This window comes from Oryctolagus cuniculus, chromosome 13 (assembly GCF_051225735.1).
Source record: "Oryctolagus cuniculus isolate XC-2025 breed Fujian yellow rabbit chromosome 13, ASM5122573v1, whole genome shotgun sequence".
NCBI classification, from domain to species: Eukaryota; Metazoa; Chordata; class Mammalia; order Lagomorpha; family Leporidae; genus Oryctolagus; species Oryctolagus cuniculus.
In genome coordinates, this window is record NC_142879.1 from 19,641,175 (window position 1) to 19,659,985 (window position 18,811).

Below are 18,811 nucleotides of genomic sequence, written 5' to 3' on the forward strand. Positions count from 1 at the left end.
TGTGCTATGCATGGGGCCCCTACCAGGGTATGTGGAGCTCTGTCCCGGCTTCAGGACCAGTGGCATGTGGCCAGCGGGGAGCTCCCAGGAACCGAGGCGGGCCAGGTTCCTGCCTTGATTGTTCACTACCATTCAGCACCCTGCCTTACCTGACTCCTCACTGTGCAACCCTGGGCAAATGCCTTCCAATTCTCTGGGTTCCCCACATGTAGGGCGGGGGCGTCGCCTGGGACCATTCGTGGGGGCAGGACCAGGATGAGAAGTGGGGCTGATGGGAGTTGTGGGGGTGCAAAGGTAGGGCTGGCAGGCTCAACACACAACCGATGCCACGGCACTGGCGTTGGTCCCCGGGGGGTCCCTGGGGGGCCTGGGCTGGCAGTCTGCATCTTCTCATCCGAAGTTGTATAACCAACGCCAGCCGAGCCCTGCTGACAACAGGCGATGGCATCGTCCCTGCAGGTAAGGACCTGCGCACAGGACTGTGTGGTTCGTCAGTCTGTGCCACATTCCTGCCCGCACAGGACCACACAGCGGCCCCTCCCTCTGTTCCAAGCCCTGGTGAACTCAGGTGCAATGGGTTGTGAACATGAAGTCTTTATTCTTTGTCCTCCAAGCAGGGAAGGGCTGGCGCAGGGGGCAGGGCAGGCGTCCAGCAGGAGCTCCATGCCTGATGTCCCCCCACAGGCACAGGTCCAGGCAGAGGAGGGCTCTCAGACTGCTCCAGCGCTGGCCTCAGCGGGCCAAGGCGAAGCCAATGCGATTGTTGTGCCGATCAAACTCGGTGTAGAACTTGCGGATGAAGCTGGCGCCCAGCACCCACACGGGCCCCGTGGGCGGGGGGATGTCCAGGCCATGCAGGGCCAGGGTGCACAGGTCATCATTACTGTAGGGGTCCTGGCAGGAAGCAGGCGCATCCCCCCATCACCTGGCTGGCCCCAGCAACCACCTTGAGCAACTTCTCAGCCCCATCTGCTAGTTCTTCTCCCCACCCCCACTGGACCCCCATCACAGCTGGGCCCTTTGCACCCCCCACGGGGGGGGGGTAAGCAGACAAAGAGGCAAAGGATGCATCAGGCCGCGGGCTGCCTCCAAGGGCTTCAACTCTGCCTTGACTTCTGACCCCGGACAAGTCACTTAGAGTCTCTCGGCCCATTAACCCTGAGAAGACGCTGAGCGTGTAGGTGCACCAGCACCGTGGTTTGCAAACATGGCTGCAGGTTGGAACCCCCCTGGGGCCGCCCCTCGTGGAGGTTCTGATGGAGCAGGTGCGGGTGGTTGCCTGGGTCCTAGAAATTGGAGACCCCGTGCCTTGGTCTCGGCCCCGCCCACCCTCCCCACCTGCGCGCACCTGGAGGACGTAGTCCCTGCTCGTGAGTGTGTAGGCTCTGCCTCCCAGGTGGAAGGAGACGTCGGGGAGTGTGGGCACCTGGTTGCAGTTCACCACATACTGGAGGGGACAAAGGGTCTTTCTGAGAACAGGGCACTTCCTCTCACCCATGGAGGAGGAGGCCTGAAATGGCCTCTTTTGGGATCCAGTGTTGCACCCGGCATGGTTTGGGGGCCTACCCTCCCCATGGCAGCCCCCCTCCCCTGCTTCTTACTTCATCCGAGCTCTGCTCCTTGGCTCCCAGGGCCTCCGTGAGCAGCCTGAGGGAGCTGGTGGGCCCCGAGATGTAGGATGCCCCAGTGTCTACCACCGCCATGCAGCCCTCCTCACACAGCAAGGTGGCTGACCCTACAGACACGCTGGGGAGGCGGGGCAGTCAGCGGGGCACCCAGGGGCTGACGGGCGCCTCCAGGGTGCAGAGATTTCCCAAGTGGGGATGGGTGATGGAAGGCATGCTGGTGGTCCCATGATGCCATGGGGAGGGGGAAGGGACATGCTGCCCCCTCCCTCCGTGCACAGCAAGTGGCATGTGGCCTTCCCCACCCTGGAGGGAGCAGGCAGAGAGGGCAGCCTGATAAGCCCGCCCCGCCCCCAGTGGCAGCTGCATTTTGGGGGCGTGGGGAGGGCTGAGAATCCTGACCCCTTCATGGTGATCTGCCAGGAGCCAGCCTTGCTGATGCTCACGTAGTGGAAGTTGCCTTGGTAATACTGGGGGTCGCTGCCTCCCAGCACGATCTCTCCCCCCGGCAGGTGGGAATTCCTAAAGGAAAGATAGAATCTCTTGGAGACGGTCAGCAACAAGGGGGCAGTGGGCCAGGGTGCGGGGCGGGGGGGGGGGTGCCTCCGGGCTGTCGCCGGGAACCGTCCAGAGAGCTCCGCTTCTGTGCCGGGCTTGCTCCTCCCAGAGCCCAGCCAGAACATCTTCCAGGGCAGTCCAGCTGTGCCCCAAAGGCGTCCCCAGGGAAGGGACAGGCCCAGGGACAGCGAGGAGATGCAAACCAGACACAAGCCCTCCCCCCCCCCCCAGGGTGTGGGCTGCTGTCGAGCAGGTGCACAGCGAAGGACTCGGGGCAGGCTGCATGGTGACAGGTGGGGGGGGGCAGGTGGGAGGGACCGACAGTGGGGATCAGCATCCTGCGCAGCCCGGGCTTGCTGAGGGGGGCTTTGGGGGAGGTGTGTGGGAGTCTGGGTCGGGCGTGAGGGTCAAGGCCACGTGGTGGGTTTTCTGCAAAGAAAGAGCCGGCAGAGAGGAAGCCATGCTTTCAGGTAGCCCACGGCCCTGCTGCTGGCAGCCTCTCTACACTCGGAGTCACCAAGAGGTGAAGTTGCTTGGCCTCAAGTCACCCAGGCCATGAGTGGACGAGCTGGGGACTGGCTCCAGGGTTCCTGGTGCCCGGTGGGAAGCCACTTTCCCCTGCCCTCCCCTCCTCCACCCTGCATAAGTCTCCCATGGCTCAGGGGCTGCCTCAGGGCCGGTTTCCAGAGCTTGCAAGCGTGCATGAATGCGTGTAATGTGATCTTGCAGAATTCACAACAGAGGCACATGCATAGGTGGGCCTGGGTGTGTGGGTGGGCACATGGTGTGCTGTGCAGGTGTGAATTAATCATGTTTGCACAAATTCCCACCGAGGCAGGGTCCCTCTGGACGTCCCCTCCTCCCCACGCGGAGGGAAATGAAGGCGCAGACCCTCCCTCCACGAAGCCCGCCCTCTTCCTGTTCGCTGGGTCCTCGGCCCTTGCACGCTCCCAGGCTCCTGTGCCCCACTTATCGCCTCTGTTTCCACATCTGCAGGCTCCCGCTCTCCACTGGCTCCTTCCTCCACCTACGAGCGCTGCTCCGGCAGCCTCAGCTCGCTACCAACACCCACCCTTCCTTCCCCTCCCTGGGTCTGGATCTCACCCCGCATTCCCATCCCTGTTGGATTTCCCAGGGCAGCCTACATTTGTGACCTCCGCTTCCCCACGCCCTCTGTCCCCTCCTAGCTGCTGGCCATATGGCCTTGGCCCCACTTCCTCCTTGCCAGCTCTTCCCAGACCACTGCTGCCTGCCAGCCACTGACTGGCCTTTTCTCAATGCCTCCTCACCAGAGAGTCCTCCTCCGTCTCCCCTGGCCTCATGCCCCCTCCTTGTGACCTCTTGCCTGCCACTCAGCAGTTTGGAGCAGCTCACAGCCCTGCCCAGGACTGACAGCTGCTTCCCACGCCTGGCTGAGCTGCAGAGAAGCTAGCTCAGCCGAGAACCGAGAAGCCATGCTCGCTCGCCTCGGGTCCACCTGTAGCAGGCATCACCTTGCAACACTCCTTGTCTCTGTGTCAAGTGAGCGCAGGCGGGACAGCAGGGACTGGGTTTTACTCCTTGTGTTCTCTGCTGTGCCCTGGTGCCTAACGTGCTGCGTGGCACCGACCATTTATTCAAACAACGAGGGAGCAAATGGACCGAGGAAGGTGTGCATGAATGAATGAAGAGTGGGGAGCACGGCCCTCCTGGGGAGGGTCACAGTGACGCCAAGTTTCCCACGAGCCCCTCCCGCCTTCTCCTCCATGCTGCCCGTTGGAACCTCCTGGGCGGCTCTGTGCCTGCACTTTGCCTTATGGGAGTCACCGTGCACCAAGGCTGCTGAGCCCCTGGAATGTGGCTGGTGCAACCAAGGAACCGCCTGCTTCGTTTAATCTCATTTTAATGAACTTAAATTCAGCTTCCATGCTGGCTGGGACAGCTGTGGATACTGACCGAGCGCCCCCAGCGCACTCAGATCCTGCCCAGACTCTCCTTCCACGCCCCCCGCCCACTTCTTCTGCAAGCTCCCTCCTGCCCCGCCACCTCTCCTGCCTTGTCCCTGCGGTGCCAAGCCCCACCTGCTGTAGTAGACAGAGAAGACTTCCTCCTTTAGCACGCGCTGCGAGAGGATGTGGTCAAAGACAGGGGTGACCCCGCCGACGGCCTGTGCAGGGAAGCCCATGCCCAGGACGCCGTCGAACTTGGCCAGCATGAAGGGTATCAGCGGCAGCTCCGTGACCTCGCCGAATGTCTGCGTCACCGTGATCCCGCCCACCTGCAGGAGGAAGCAGCACGGAGGCTGAGCCTACCGCCCCTGGGACACACGGCTTTACTAGTCCTGCAGGCATAGCCCCTCTCCCAGCATGCATCTGTGCTGCAGGCCCAGCAGATGGCCCAGAGCTCCCGCTCCAGCCCAGCTTCCCCGCGGGGCCCCAGGGGGCTGGGGGTTCCTTTGGCACAGCCTGCCCCGCCCACCCCTTTTCCTGCTCTCAGACGAGTGGAGGGGTGAGGCCCCACTCCGATTTCCTCCTAGGCCCCGTGAATACCCCTCCCCTAACTCGGACAGGCTCCAGAATGGGGAAGGGTCAGACACAGGTCAGATGGAAAAGAAAGCCAGGCCCTGCCAATAATCGCAGACTCTCACCCGAGCTCTGACCCCGAGTCTGGCCCGGGGTTTCCATCTAGTGTCTGGCTCCGAGCCCAGGCAGAGCCTCAGGTAGGCTGGTGGGCCGTGGGGCTCAGGACAAGGCCAGCACGTGGTGCATCACCCAGCGGGCAGCTCGGCTTTGCGCCTTTGCAGCCCCAGCTTGGAGCTGCACAGAGGGTGCCCCTCGGATCCCAGGCTCCCGGCTAGGCTGAGATGTTGTGGGGCGGGGTGGGGGTTGGGGGGGAGGACGGCCCCACTTACAGTCACTATGTCCTGGCTTAGGAAGCCCTTGACCTTCCCGGATCCGTAGTGGATGGTGAATTCCGTCCCGTTCTCCAGGTAGCTGGAGGATTCCGCCGAGTCGTAGAGGTTGTGGATCTCTATAGGGTGACAAGAGTTCAGGGAGAGAGGCCCGGGCAGGGTGCGCAGGGCAGGGCGGATGTGCTGAGGCGCAGGGGTGGGGTGGCCCTGAGGGTGGAGGCCTGGAAAGGTGCTCCCTCCCTCAGGGACCGTTTCTTGTCCCCTCTCTGTGCCAGTGCCTCTGAGAGTTCTTGTCCCCAAGCAGTTGGAAGTACTTGTTCCACCTGCATCACAGAAGATTCTAGGCCCAGGGTCAGGCTCAGACAGAGGCTGCTGACTGAGGCTGGGGGTGGCAGGGCCCGGGTGTCCGGGCTGGGCGTGGGAATCCACTCCTGTCCCCATCAGAGGGCTGGGAGGCGGCCTTCTGAGCGGCCAGGGGACTCCGGAGCCTGCTGTTTCCCCTCGTTGGCCACCTCGGGAAAATGAGGGCAGCTTCCCCTCTCCTCTCAGGGTCAGAGGGCACAGAGGCAGACAGGAAGCTGTGCAGTTGGCAGCAGGAGGGGTGCAGGGGGGTGTGGAGCAGGACTTCCCAGGCAGGGCAGGGCAGGGCAGGGCCCTCGGGGAGAGGCGCCCCAGGCGGGGGGCTCACCGCAGGCAGTGTAGAGAGGGCTGCACTTGGTGGAGGGCACCCAGAGGTTGGCCGAACCCGTGTCGAAGATGACTTTGAAGGTCTGGGGTGGGGTGCCGATGCCCACCTCGCCGTAGTACTGGGTCTGTAGGGGTGGAGAGAGGCGGCTGGGGGCCTTGGGTCTCAGGGTGCTACTTGGCTCTGCTGTGGCTTTTGTGGTGAGCTTGGAGAGTGTGCACAGTCTCTCTGGGTTTGCTCTCCTTCAGGGACTGTGGCATCCCAGGATGCAGGAGGGTCAGGGAGACGAGAGAGCTGAAGCAAACACCAGCAATGAAGCAGGGAGCTGCAGGACCCTCAGCGGGCCACTGGGGCAGGGGCCATCAGGCTGTGCTGGGTGGGCTGGCTCCCAGATGCCCCACTGAGGTCCTACTGTCCTCCCACCACCAGGGCCACCCAGCTGCAGCCTGGGCTGGGTGCTAGCCTAAGCCTCCTGGCCCTCTGTGCCTCGGGCTCCCCAGCTGTTAAATGGGAATTCCGTGGGGTGCTTCGGTGGAACCCAATTCCTCAGCTCCTCGGTGAAACGCAGCTTGGGAAGAGTGGGCCTTGCTGGCAAAGGAAACCTTGGGGCCAAGAGAGAAGGGGACTTGGGGGTAGGGGTGGGACCCGGCGGGACAGGCACTCACGTCCAGGTAGTTGGTGAGGACAACAGGGGTGGTGCCATTGGCCAGGGAGAGCCTCTTGGTGAACCGGCTCCACTCGGCACCCAGCCTGGCCATGTCCACACCTCGCTCCTGCAGGATGTCCCGGACTGAGGGCATTTTCTTGAGGAGGATCCTGGCCCAGGGAGGAGGAAGCAGAAACAGAACTCTGTACTGGCCCCCGGGACTGCCGCAGTCTCAGCCCACCGCGGACCTCAGCCTGGGCGCCGTGGGGTCACTTCCCAGCCTAGGGCCTTCTGTGAGCCACCGGTCCTGGTGCTAGATAATCCTTGGCTAACCTCTCCCTGTTGTCTAAATTTGATTAGATGAGGCCATCTGTGTGATGGCCCATTTATTTGCTCACTCATCCCATAATCACGCGTTGAACACCTGCTCTGAGCCGCATTATGCAGGGTCCTGGAGATAGGTAAAGATCCTTGCTGCCTTCAAGGAAGCCCACCAGGCAGGAGACAGACAAGGAAACAGGCAGCCACAGCTCACCATTCCCGCTGGGGCCAGCATCCCTCAAGCCGAAAGGAGGGAGGCAGTGCCATGTGTGGCCTCTAGGTGGCAGCAGACACACAAAGCACTCTGCAGGGTCGGTAGGACACCTGGGAGCTGGCACCCAGACGGGCTGGAGTGGAGCGGACCCACAGCATCAGGCCAGGCAGGGTGCCCGTGCACCTTGTCCTCGGGAAGATGTGTCTTGGGCCTAAGTCTCTGTCCCTGGGCTTCTTGTCCAGACACCTTCCCACCCCCTTTGGGAGGCAGAGTTAAAGAGACTTAGGGGTCTGGAGCACGGTGAGCTGGTGCCAGATAGGGATGTAGAACTGTGCACACTCACCCAGGCCAGCCACACAGCAGCAGCTCTGCAAACTAGCGTCCTTACGGGAGGAGACTCAGGAACAGGGGAGCAGGGGGGTGACGCACGTGGCTGGCCGTCTTTCCCAGAGGATCCCCCGGGGTGCGGACGTGGAGGCTGCTTGCCGAAGCCTGGAGGAAGCCATCTCCAGCCTTGGCCAGGAAGTCCCAGGACTGAATCCCCACTTAACCTGGCAGTAGATTTTCCTATACACAGAGTCCCTCCTCCTCCTCTGGCGGGTGCCCCCTGCACTCATGTCTCCTGCCCCCGCCGCGCCGGCCCATGAACGTGAGTGCCGCCTGCGTGCCTATCCCCAGAGGTTGTGCTGGAACTGTCCTCTCATGGTGTGCAGGTCACGAGCTGGCTTCACAGGTGGTGTTTCCTTTGATCCTCACTCATCCCATGGGGTGGGTAATTTTATTAAGCCCAGAAGAGGCTCTGACTCCACTCCAAACATCCTCTGCTGAGCGCCTTGGCTTTGCTGCCACTCCCCTTTTGGGAAACCCCTTCTGTCTCCCAGTTCTTCACTCATCAAAGTTCAGCACACACCCCTGCCTCCGGAACCTTGCTGGAGCCGGCACTGTGGCCCAGCAGGTTAAGCACCGCCCTTTGATGCTGGCATCCCGTACAGGTGCTGATTCGAGTCCCGGCTGCTCCACTTCCAATCCAGCTCCCTGCTAGTGTGACTAGGAAGGTAGTAGATGGCCCAAGCCCTTGGGCCCCTGCACCCATGTGGGAGACCTAGAAGCTTGCCCCCAAAGACTCGGTCCACACTGGTGTTCCCCACCAGCCCAGGGAGGTGGTGCCATATGGTGGGGAAGCACACAGAGCTTGAAACCCCTGTGTGACTCTAAGCAAGTTGCCTAACCTCTCTGGGCCTTTTAAGACCCTCATTTGCTTCCCTATGAAAATGGGTCTAACGGTGGTGTCTACCCCAGCACAACTCTGCAGCCCAAGCCCCCTGCCCCCTGCGCAGTCCCTGTGAGTCCTGGGGTGTATGGCAGCGACAGCACCTTGAGAACGCAGCACATCGATTCAGACCTCCCCAAGTGCCTTCTCCACTCTGCACAGGGCGGGCAGCACAATTCCTCCAGCTGCAGGCAGGCACTGTGGCACAGCGGGTTAAGCCAGCCCTTGGGATGCCTAAGTTCCCTATTGAAGTGCAGGTTCAAGTCCCAGCTGCTCTGCTTTCGATCCAACTCCATGCTAATGGCCTGGAAGGCAGCAGATGATGGCCCAAGTCCTTGGGCTCCTGCTGCCCATCTGGGAGTCCCGGATAGAGTTTCTAGCTTCAGCCTGGCCCAGCCCTGACTCCATGGGCATTTGAGGGGTGAACCAGTGGATGAAAGATCTCTCTCTTCTCTCTCTCCTCCCATCACCTTGCCTTTCAAAATAGATTTTTTTTTTAAAAAGATCTATTTATTTACTTGAGAGGCAGAGTTACAGAAAGAGAGAAGGAGACAGAGAGGGGGTCTTCCATCTGCTGGTTCACTCCCCAAATGGCCACAATAGCCAGAGCTGGCAGATCCGAAGCCAGGAGCTTCTTCAGGTCTCCCACATGGGTGCAGGGGCCCAAGGACTTGGGCCATCTTCCACTGCCTTCCCCAGGCCATTAACAGGGAGCTGGAATCAGAAGTAGAGCAGCCGGGACTCAAACTGGTGCCCATATGGGATGCTGGCAACTCAGGAAGGTGCTTCGCCTGCTATGCCACAGTGCTGGCCCCTAAATATAAATTTTAAAAATGGCAAACGGAGACTTGACGAGGTTAAGTAGCACGTGCAGGGTTCCAGAGGTAGAGCAGAATTTGAACCAGATGGGCCACCTTTGCAAGGTGTGCATTTAGCCTGCTTCCCTGGCAGAGTTTACACTACCCATCCCTCACGCCCTTCCTAACACCAGGCTGTGAGCTCGGGGGTGGGGGAGGGCCAGAAACACATCTCAATCATTTCTGAGCTCCGCCCCACTCCCTCGTGCCCCAGGTAGGGTCCAGAAGGCATGGCTGCCGGGCTGTGTGACACTGGGCAAGCTGCTTGCCCTCTCTGAACAGGACTACACCTCCTTGCCCAGCTGGTCATGAGGACGAATCGGCACCACATAGCTGACCGGGTGCCAGGAAGGTGGGAACCTCCAAGTCCCTGCCGCCCCTTCCCTGCCGGAGTTACCTTCTGAAGGCGCTGGTGTCAGCGGGGAGACCCAAGGTGCAGGAGCCCCAGAGTACCAGCAGGAGTCCCCAGCGAGGCATTCTGCTCCCGGGGCCGAGCTCGCTCACGCTGGCTCCACTGCAGCCTGGGGCTCCCCGGTCCTTCTTCCTTTATACACCGGCACCAGGCATGCTCACCGTCCTGCAGGGTCCTGATTTATTGCACGGGGCCAGAGGCGCGGCAGCCACTCGTAAATCCCACCCGGGGGGACCAGGCTTCCTGGACGTGGAGCAGGGCTCTGTGCCCAGTGACGCCAGTGGCTCCTCGCCTGGCCTGGCCCCACGACCCCCGGCGGGGGCGGAGGCTGATGAGCAAACCGTGCTCAGGGATCAGCCTGGGCTGGGCTGGGCAGAGAACTTGGTTCCCAGCTCCCAGCCCCCATGGCCCTGGGGCTCCCTCGTCGGCCTCAGCCCAGCTTTGCCCCCGCCTCTTACCTGGTCTTCCCATCTGTAACATGGGGGAAGCTTCCTGGCTTGGTCCTTGGTGTGTGTGGGGGATCCTGTACCTGGCGGGGAGTCTGCCTGCCCTACCCATGCAGGAGGCTGAGAGGCGTGGCACACCATGCCTGTCGGGAGGGCCCCCACAACCTGACTGCTGGCTGGCAGGCGGTGGGAGCCCCAGGCACTCCCCCCACTCCCTGTAGGGCCCTGTAATTGCCAATCAAGTAAACAGCTCCTGGGTGCGGCCCGGGCCCGTTAGGACCACCTGGAAAGCTATCCCAGCTACGAGACCCTCAAGCCAATTGGAGAAGCATAGAGGCGCCCATGTCGGTTCTCTCCTGTAGAACTAGTGTTGCCCTGATTTAGTTATGCCCCTTCTGCCTGCCCTTTAAAAGGTGTGCATGGTCGTTAATACAGAGGATGAGTTCACCGACACTTGTCTCCGGTGCTTCTTGCCGAAGATTGCCGTCGCTCCACCATCCTGGCGGTGTGGGGGTCCCGCGGGTCAAGCCCGCAGACTGGGAAGCAGGGGCCGGGGGAGGGCGGCCCTTGCGCCCTGGGGGGCTCCTGCAGAGGAGGGGGCGCAGCCGCCTTCCCACCCCTCCACCCCGTTCTGCGTGGCCCGGGTTCCGTTTGGGCCGAGTCTGCGTCCTTCCCCCTTCCCTGTAGCTTGCCCAGCAGTCAGGCGGTGCCCACACACCTGGCCCCTAAGTGCCAGGACGGGTGTGGTTTATTCAGCTTCTCTCTGATTTCAGGGCCGTCCTCCTCCATGGGGCAGGCCTAGACTCAGCCCAGACTCAGCCGGGGATGGGCTGCCTTCGTGCCGTGAAGAGCATGAGCCATCACCTGCTGCCTCCCAGGTGCATCAGCAGGAAGCCAGATCTGCAGCGGAGGTGGAACTCAACCCCAAGCACTCCCAGGAGTCATAGCGCAGTGCATCACCACGGCCAACCCTTGGTGCTCTGTAAATCCTCGTTCACTGAGCATTTGTGCTTTGCCAGATGCTGGGCTTACAAAGGTGACAAAAATGCACACACCTCTGCTCCTGTGCGCCCACACTCTAGGAAAATAGACCGCTACCGTCACACACTGACATAACACAGTGATGAGAGCTAGTGCCGGCAGTGACCTCCAGGAAGGTCTCCCCTAGGAAATCACCCGTGAGTGGGCACCTTCAGCCCACCGCCCCGCCTCCAGGTCTGCGGCTGACAGGTGCTCCCATCCATGGTGTCACAGCGGTCCAAGCAGACAAAGACAGCAAGGAAGGACAGGACAGTCGGAGAACTGCCTTTCAAATTGCTTTTGCATCCAACTTTGAACCTGTCTTTAATTCCTTTCCCATGAATGGTTTGACAACCCCTCAAATAGCAAAGGCAGCTATTTGGAAGAAGTTGGGCCGTAGGGAAGGAGATTGAGAGCTAGAAATGTGAGTGAGGACTGAGAGAGGAGTCTCTCTCCTCCCCCCGTTCTCTCTTCCTTCTGCCCTTCTTTTCTTTATTTTTATGATTTATTTATTTGAAGTCAGAGTTACACACAGAGAAAAGGAGGGGCAGAGAGAGAGAGAGAGAGAGAGAGAGGTCTTCCATCTGCTGGTTCACTCCCAAATTGGCTGCAACAGCCAGAGCTGGACCAATCTGAAGCCAGGAGCCAGAAGCTTCTTCCGGGTCTCCCACACGGGTGCAGGGGTCCTAGGACTTGGGCCATCTTCCACTGCTTTCCCAGGCCATAGTAGAGAGCTGGATTGGAAGTGTAGCAGCTGGGACTCGAACCAGCATCCATATGGGATGCTGGCATTGCAGGCAGCGGCTTTACCCGCTATGCCACATGCCCTTCCTTTCTTTCTTTCTATTTATTTATTTATTTATTTATTTTTTTATCTTTGACAGGCAGAGTGGACAGTGAGAGAGAGAGACAGAGAGAAAGGTCTTCCTTTTGCCGTTGGTTCACCCTCCAATGGCTACCGCGTTTCAGCCGGCGCATCACGCTGATCCGAAGCCAGGAGCCAGGTGCTTCTCCTGGTCTTCCATGCGGGTGCAGGGCCCAAGTATTTGGGCCATCCTCCACTGCACTCCCTGGCCACAGCAGAGAGCTGACCTGGAAGAGGAGCAACCGGGACAGAATCCGGCGCCCTGACCGGGACTAGAACCCAGTGTGCCGGCGCCGCTAGGTGGAGGATTAGCCTATTGAGCCGCGGCGCCGGCCGCCCTTCCTTTCTTAAAATTTTTTATTTTATTTATTTGAAAGGCAGAGTTATGGTGGTGGGGTGGGTGGTGGCTTTTATCTGCTGGTTCACTCCCCTGATGGCTGCAATGGCTGGGGCTGGGCTAGGCTGACTCCAGGAGCCTCTGAGTCTCCCATGAGCATGCAGGGGCCCAAGCACTTGGGCCATCCTCCACTGCTTTCCCAAGTGCATTAGGAGGGAGCTGGATAAAGTAGAACAGCTGGTGCATGAACGGGCTCCCGTATGGGATGCCAGCATTGCAGGCAGCGGCTTAACCCGCTACACCACAGCGCCAGCCCCTTGTCTCCCTTTTTTCTTTCTTTCTCCTTCCTCCTCCGCCTTCCTCTCCCCACCCCTTTCTCGGGATGGGAGGGGTTGCATGTATTAAAGGCCTGGAAACACTCAGTTGGCAGGCAGGGCTCCTCCACACAGTAAGATTCTTGAGAGGTGGGGGGAGGGGCAGAGGTGAGAGAAGCCCGGGGCCGGGCAGCCGTCTGCTGGGGCAGGAGAGAGGAGGGCAGGCCCCCAGTGTCAGCCCGAGAAGCTGGAGGACTTCCTGGTGGCAGCTTCTGACAACCGATGAGGAGGAAGCCAGGGCCTCTGCTGGCGCAAGGGACATGGGAATAATTACACACAGTGAAAAGACAGTTTCTGTACTTAGTGAAGAGATTTGATGGCTGGAGAGCAGGGGTTATAGGAAGCCAATCAGCCCTGCTGACTGACCGCTCCCCCCACCCCCCCACCCCCCACCATAGTGCTGGACCGCTGGGGTCTGGATGCAGAGAAAGGGCATGGCTGGCTTCATCCGGCGTTGGGATGACCAAGATGAAAGACAAGGAAACTTCAGATCTTAGATGGCGGTGCCTGCAGTGGGTCCTGGAGAGAAGACAAGCCAGGGCAGGCCGGGTGAACTGAGCAAAGGATTGTGGGCCATGAGAAGAGCCGGTCTGGTGGGAGCTGGCCTGAGGTGGAGCAGGTGGTTGAAGGGGATGAGGGTGAGGAAGTGGGACACCCAAGGTGGGCAAAGCAGGGTCACCCTCTGCGTGCTTGGTGACGTCATCCAAGAGAATGGCAGAGGGCTTGGGGAGGAGGAAGCGTGTAGCCGGGAGCGAGTCTTTGACAAACGAGGGGGTGGGACCTGCCAGGCCAGTAATGGCAGCAGGGAGTAGGGAGGGCAAGAAGGCGCAGGCCTGAGAGGAGGCGGGTGCTTCCCCCACGTCACCATCAGCCTGCGAGCCCAGGCGCCAGCAACCCTGGAACATAGGAGGAAACCGAGACCTGGGGTGTCCTTGTTTGCAGATGGCACTGGCCTGTTCGGGACTTGCATCTCCCCTGTGTTACTGGTCAGTGTAGCCACAGAGGTCTTGGGTGCTGGGCCTCCAATTTCACTTCAGGGCCCCCACTGGTGGGGGGTCCGTCTGTCTGGCTTGAATCTCAGCAGACAGGCTGACCTGTGGAGGCGAGGTAGGGTGAATGATCATCCACTGTCTTTTCCCCACCCCCTGGGGGAGGGGCAAGGAGTAGGGAGGAGACAGAGGAGGACCTGAGGAGGTGGGGCCAGCCTGGGGCTCAGAACAAGAGTCACACCAATGGGATGCAGAAGAAAGGGGTGCTGAGTGGGGGCAGTGGCTGGACTGCTTTCTGGGGTGGGGGAGCTTTTAAAGCCACACTCCTAGTACAGCTGGCTGTGAATTCTGCATCCATGGATTCAGTCAATTCAATATTCAGGGAAAAAAAAAAAAACAGCACCACTACTGAACATGTGTAGACTTCTTGCGACTCTTCCCTAAACGATACAGTGTAACAACTCTTTAAATACCAGTTACATGGCACTCAGTAGCCTAAGTAACCCAGAGATGATGCAGAGCGTGCGAGGGTGCGTGCAGGTTTTAGGCAAACACTGTGCTGCTTCGCAGAAGGGGCCAGAGCACCCGTGGACTTCAGTATCTGCAGGGGATCCTGGAGCCCATCCCTGTGGGTACAGAAGGAAGGATGAGCAGGGAGAGCCCCGCGTGCTGCAGGAGGGCCTTCCTGCGTATTTCAGGTCAGGATTCAGGACTCTCTGAAGGCAAGGGCCGGCCAGAGGTCTGAGCAGCCACTGTATCCAGGCTGCTGGGGACCCAGCACTCCAGCCAAGCTGCCCTCACTCCTCACACCCATCCGCAGCCTCCTGCCAGGCCGTGGGCGACAAGTGTGAACACCCCCCCCACCCCAGGATATGCTAACTCCTGGGGAGGCTACAGCGTGGTGGAGAGCTGCAGGGGCAGGAGAGGCAAGGGGACCCGCTGGAAGAGCACAGGGCCTGTCTCTCGTGGTCCCTCTGCAGCACAGCACCAGCCATCGCAGAGGGAAAGGAGGACCTGAGTGCAGACTGGCTGCCACAGGCTCGAGGGATCCTCCCTCCAGCTCTGGGCCGAGCACAGCCAAGCCCCTCCAGGGCTGGAAGAGAGAAGCCCCAGGGTGCTGCGAAGCCTCCCCAGGAAGCAGAGCCCCTTCAATCCTGGGGAAGGAAGGAAGGAAGAACCCAGCAGGCCATACCACCCAGCCCCAGCGTAGACGCCCCAGGAGGTGGTCAGCTCCCTACCCGGGGACAGTCACGCTGTGGCCAGAGCTCAACGGTCAGGGGCTTCCCTGGTGGGAGGGGCCCCGCTGGGCCAGAGCTCTGCCTTCCGTGGTGTCCTAGGGTTCTGCAGATGCTGACGCTTTGTCAGGGCCTGACTGTCCCCCTGCATCTCTGCCAGGGGGTAATCCAGGGTGGGGGCAGACCCGCGGCTTCTCTCGTGCCCTTGGAAGGTGCCCTTCTGGAGCCCTGGGCCGTGGGATGGAGAGGAGAGTGTGCCGGACCCTTATCAGGGCATCTTGCAGGCCCCGCAGCCCAGGGGTCCAGTTGTTCTCACAGAGGCCCCCGGGATGCCTCACCCTGAGGTCAGGGAAGCCGAGTGGATGGGGGAGGGAGGTTGCATTGCCCCTGCCCTTCTCAGTGGGGCAGAGCCGGTCATGAGAACCATCAGGGGAAGCATAAATCCAATGGGAGCCAGGCCCGCCCACCTTTCCTTAGCTGCTGCAGCTGTCAGGGTGGGATCCTGGCTGTGCAGAGTGGGATCCTGGCTGTGCAGAGTGGAATCCTGGCTGTGCAGAGTGGGATCCTGGCTGTGCAGGGTGGAATCCTGGCTGTGCAGGGTGGAATCCTGGCCATGCAGAGTGGGATCCTGGCTGTGCAGGGTGGGATCCTGGCTGCTCAGGGTGGGATCCTGGCTGCTCAGGGTGGGATCCTGGCTGTGCAGGGTGGGATCCTGGCCATGCAGGGTGGGATCCTGGCTGTGCAGAGTGGGATCCTGGCCGTGCAGGGTGGAATTCTGGCCGTGCAGGGTGGGATCCTGGCTGTGCAGGGTGGAATCCTGGCCATGCAGAGTGGGATCCTGGCTGTGCAGAGTGGGATCCTGGCTGTGCAGGGTGGAATCCTGGCCATGCAGAGTGGGATCCTGGCTGTGCAGAGTGGGATCCTGGCCATGCAGGGTGGAATCCTGGCTGTGCAGGGTGGGATCCTGGCTGCTCAGGGTGGAATCCTGGCTGTGCAGGGTGGGATCCTGGCTGCTCAGGGTGGGATCCTGGCTGCTCAGGGTGGGATCCTGGCTGTGCAGAGTGGGATCCTGGCCGTGCAGGGTGGAATCCTGGCTGTGCAGGGTGGAATCCTGGCTGTGCAGAGTGGGATCCTGGCTGCTCAGGGTGGGATCCTGGCCATGCAGGGTGGGATCCTGGCTGTGCAGGGTGGAATCCTGGCCATGCAGGGTGGAATCCTGGCCATGCAGGGTGGAATCCTGGCCGTGCAGGGTGGGATCCTGGCTGTGCAGGGTGGAATCCTGGCTGTGCAGAGTGGGATCCTGGCCGTGCAGAGTGGGATCTCCCAGTATTCAAGTGTGGCTGAGAGCCTCTCTAGGGCTGACTGCTACCCCTCCCCTCCTCCATGGTAATGTCCCTGTGAGACTGGGTGGTTGGGGAAGGCCTGGGTGGAGCTGGGAAAGGCTGGAGGTCACCCAGTTCAATCTGTGCTGCTTCGAGCAGGGCCTGGGTTTGTCCCAGGATGTCTCACGGGGCCTCTGCCACTGGACTGAGGCTTACTGTTCTGGAACTAAACACCTCGGGCCCATCGGCTTCTGTGGGTGAAAAGCAAAAATCAGACGCCGGGGCTTCTCCCACACCTGCCCTCCCCCAGCGTGCTCTGCTGCCTGACCCTGGAGGGCCCCAGCTGGCTGCTGGGCAGATTTGTTCAATTAGAGGGGACCAGAGCCCAGCAGCCGAGGCCTTGAGAGGCAGGGCTGCGTGTGGGCAGCTGCGGCAGGCAGGGTTACTCAGCTGTGCTGGGGAAGGGGTGGGGTGCGGTGGGGAGGGGTGAACCCGGCATCCCCAGCTGTTTGGTCGGGGGCCTTGGGGGATCAGGAATTCGGCCATGGGGTTGGGGTGACCCCGTCCTGAGATCTGAGGCCACCCTGGAAATAGCAGACAGGTCACATGGGTCACAGGGCTGCAGGGGGCTGCCGGGGCCCGGGGGGAGGGGGGGAGGGAGGGATTGGTGGTGCGGGGGTGGGGAAGGAGCGGGGTGTGCTGGGCCAGTGGAGCCTGGTTGAAGGGCTGTTGCTGGGATGAGACGCAGCTGACGCAGGGACCCTGCAAGTGCCTGGAGGCTGAAGGCCTGAGAAGAGCGGCCGTGCCTCAGGTGGCCTGGATGTCTGTTTATCTTGGAAAGAGCTGAAGCAGGGTGTGTGTTCGGCCTTGCAGCTGGCACCCTCATGCCCACATCTGAGTGCCTCAGTTCAGGTCCCAGCGCTGGCTCCCGACTCCAGCTTCCTGCTAACGCAGACCCTGGGAGGCAGCGGTGATGGCTCAGGTCCCTGGGTTCCTGCCACCCACACGGGAGGCCTGGATTGGGTTACCAGCTCCTGGGTTTTGCCCTGGGCCTTTGCCGGTATTTGGGGGAATGAACCAGCAGATGGGGGCTGTGTGTATGTGAAATAAATGACATTAAGTTAAAATATGCTCTGGTTTTAAAAACTCATACATTACAACGAAAACCAGCAGTCTGCAGTCCCGGCGCCCCCACCCCTCGGCCTCCAGCTCTGCCCCGCTCGGCCTGGCTTTCCACACTGTGGCTCCTGCACCGCTGGGAGCTGGTGCAGCCCTAGAGCTGACGCGTGCACTGCCGTCCCTTCTACACTGCATGCACTTCTTATTGATCACCTTTTATGGGGCACCGGGATTTCCTCCCTCCACCGCTCCGGGGTTTGACCCGATCGGAGCCCCACGTTCGCATTCCCAGGACGCAGTTACTGGTCCCCAGTAGGTGATCACGCCTCCTGTCTTGTGTAATTGGTTGCTTTTTATTAAGTTCACCGTTGCCCTCTCCCCCGCTCCATTCCTCCTTTTTCCAGGGTCCCATGAATTCTGCCAGGATGCCCCAAGCCCGCTGGCCCCTGGCCTCGCTCCAGGGGTGGCGCCCAGGGGTTTTCTCCTGGGCTTGCTGCTATCACCAGGGCCATCTTTGCTGTCGCCCTCCCTGGCTTGGGAACTTCCTGTCTCAGACGACGCTGGTGTTTGGGCGGAGCCCGTGCTGCCAAGCTGCTTGAGAAAAGACATAGGGGAGGCAAGCATTCATGGTCCTGGCAAGCCCAAACGTCTCCGTGTGCTGCCAGCATCAGGCCTAGCTGTTCCGAGGCTGCCTGGGTCCGAGCACCTGGGTTTCAGGCCCAGCTCCACTCCTGATCCCTGCAAATGTGCACCCCGGGAGGCAGAGGGGGGTGGCTAAGGCACTCGGGTCCCTGCCCATTTGCTTCTGCTGGGGAGTGAACCAGCAGAGGGGCGCTCTCTGCCTGTTACACAGAGAGCAAGAAGGAGAGAGATCTTCTAACCACTGGTTCACTCCCCAAAGGCCCCAGTAACTGGGGCTGGGCCAGGCCCAAGCCAGGAGCCAGGATCTTCTTCCAGGTCTCCCCAACATGGGTGCAGGGGCGCATCTTCCACTGCTTTCCCAGGCACACTAGCAGGGAGCAAGATCGGAAGTAGAGCATCTGGGATTCGAACCAGCACACAGACGGGATGTTGGCGTCACAGGAGGCGGCTCTACCCGCTGGGCCACAGTGCTGGCCCCCAGCCTGGCTCTTTTTCCATCTCTTCTGTTCTGACAAAGCAACTAGCAGCAGTGCTTTGGTCGTTTCTACCCTTGGCCTACCTCCTTCCTCTCTACTTGGAACTCACATTCGTAGCAGGCCTGGCACTTCTGCTTGTTTTTCTAGGTTTCTTGTATTTTCCTCCTGATTTCTTCTCCTACCTTCTAGATTTCTGTAACTGTATGTTCCAACTCTTTTATTTCTGCTCTTACGTGTTTTACTTCTGGAACTCCTAATTCTCTTACTCCTTGTCTTATTGCAGCCTCTCTGTTTTTTATGGGCACAAATTGTTTTCTTACCCTCCCCCCAGGGTAGTAATTACAGACTAAGTTTTAAATGTTATCTCTAAGATGGAAAATTCTGGAAGCCTGCAGCACAAGAACCCGGCCGATCTTACGCTGCTCACGTGGCCAAGATGCTAAATTCTGTGGACTTTTTCTTTTTTATTTATTTGAAAGGCAGAGTTACGGAGAGAGAGGAGGAGAGG

General features: G+C 60.5%; 1 protein-coding gene across 2 annotated transcripts; it reads right to left on the reverse strand.

Annotated features, from left to right (window-relative positions):
- Nucleotides 1-581: 581 nt before the first annotated feature.
- On the reverse strand, nucleotides 582-10,177 carry REN (renin). Of its 2 annotated transcripts, none has more exons than XM_089311910.1 (9): nucleotides 9,937-10,177; nucleotides 6,424-6,574; nucleotides 5,762-5,885; nucleotides 5,074-5,192; nucleotides 4,244-4,440; nucleotides 2,028-2,147; nucleotides 1,602-1,746; nucleotides 1,349-1,447; nucleotides 582-894 (listed from the first exon to the last, which is right to left on the reverse strand). In XM_089311910.1, the coding sequence occupies exons 2-9, from the start codon at nucleotides 6,556-6,558 to the stop codon at nucleotides 733-735; spliced, it is 1,101 nt and encodes a 366-aa protein (XP_089168036.1). In that variant the 5' UTR covers nucleotides 6,559-6,574; nucleotides 9,937-10,177; the 3' UTR covers nucleotides 582-732. The 2 variants fall into 2 exon arrangements, with proteins under 2 accessions (XP_089168036.1, XP_051677121.1); XM_051821161.3 differs by lacking the exon at nucleotides 9,937-10,177 and adding an exon at nucleotides 9,464-9,925.
- Between the last annotated feature and the right edge of the window lie 8,634 nt (nucleotides 10,178-18,811).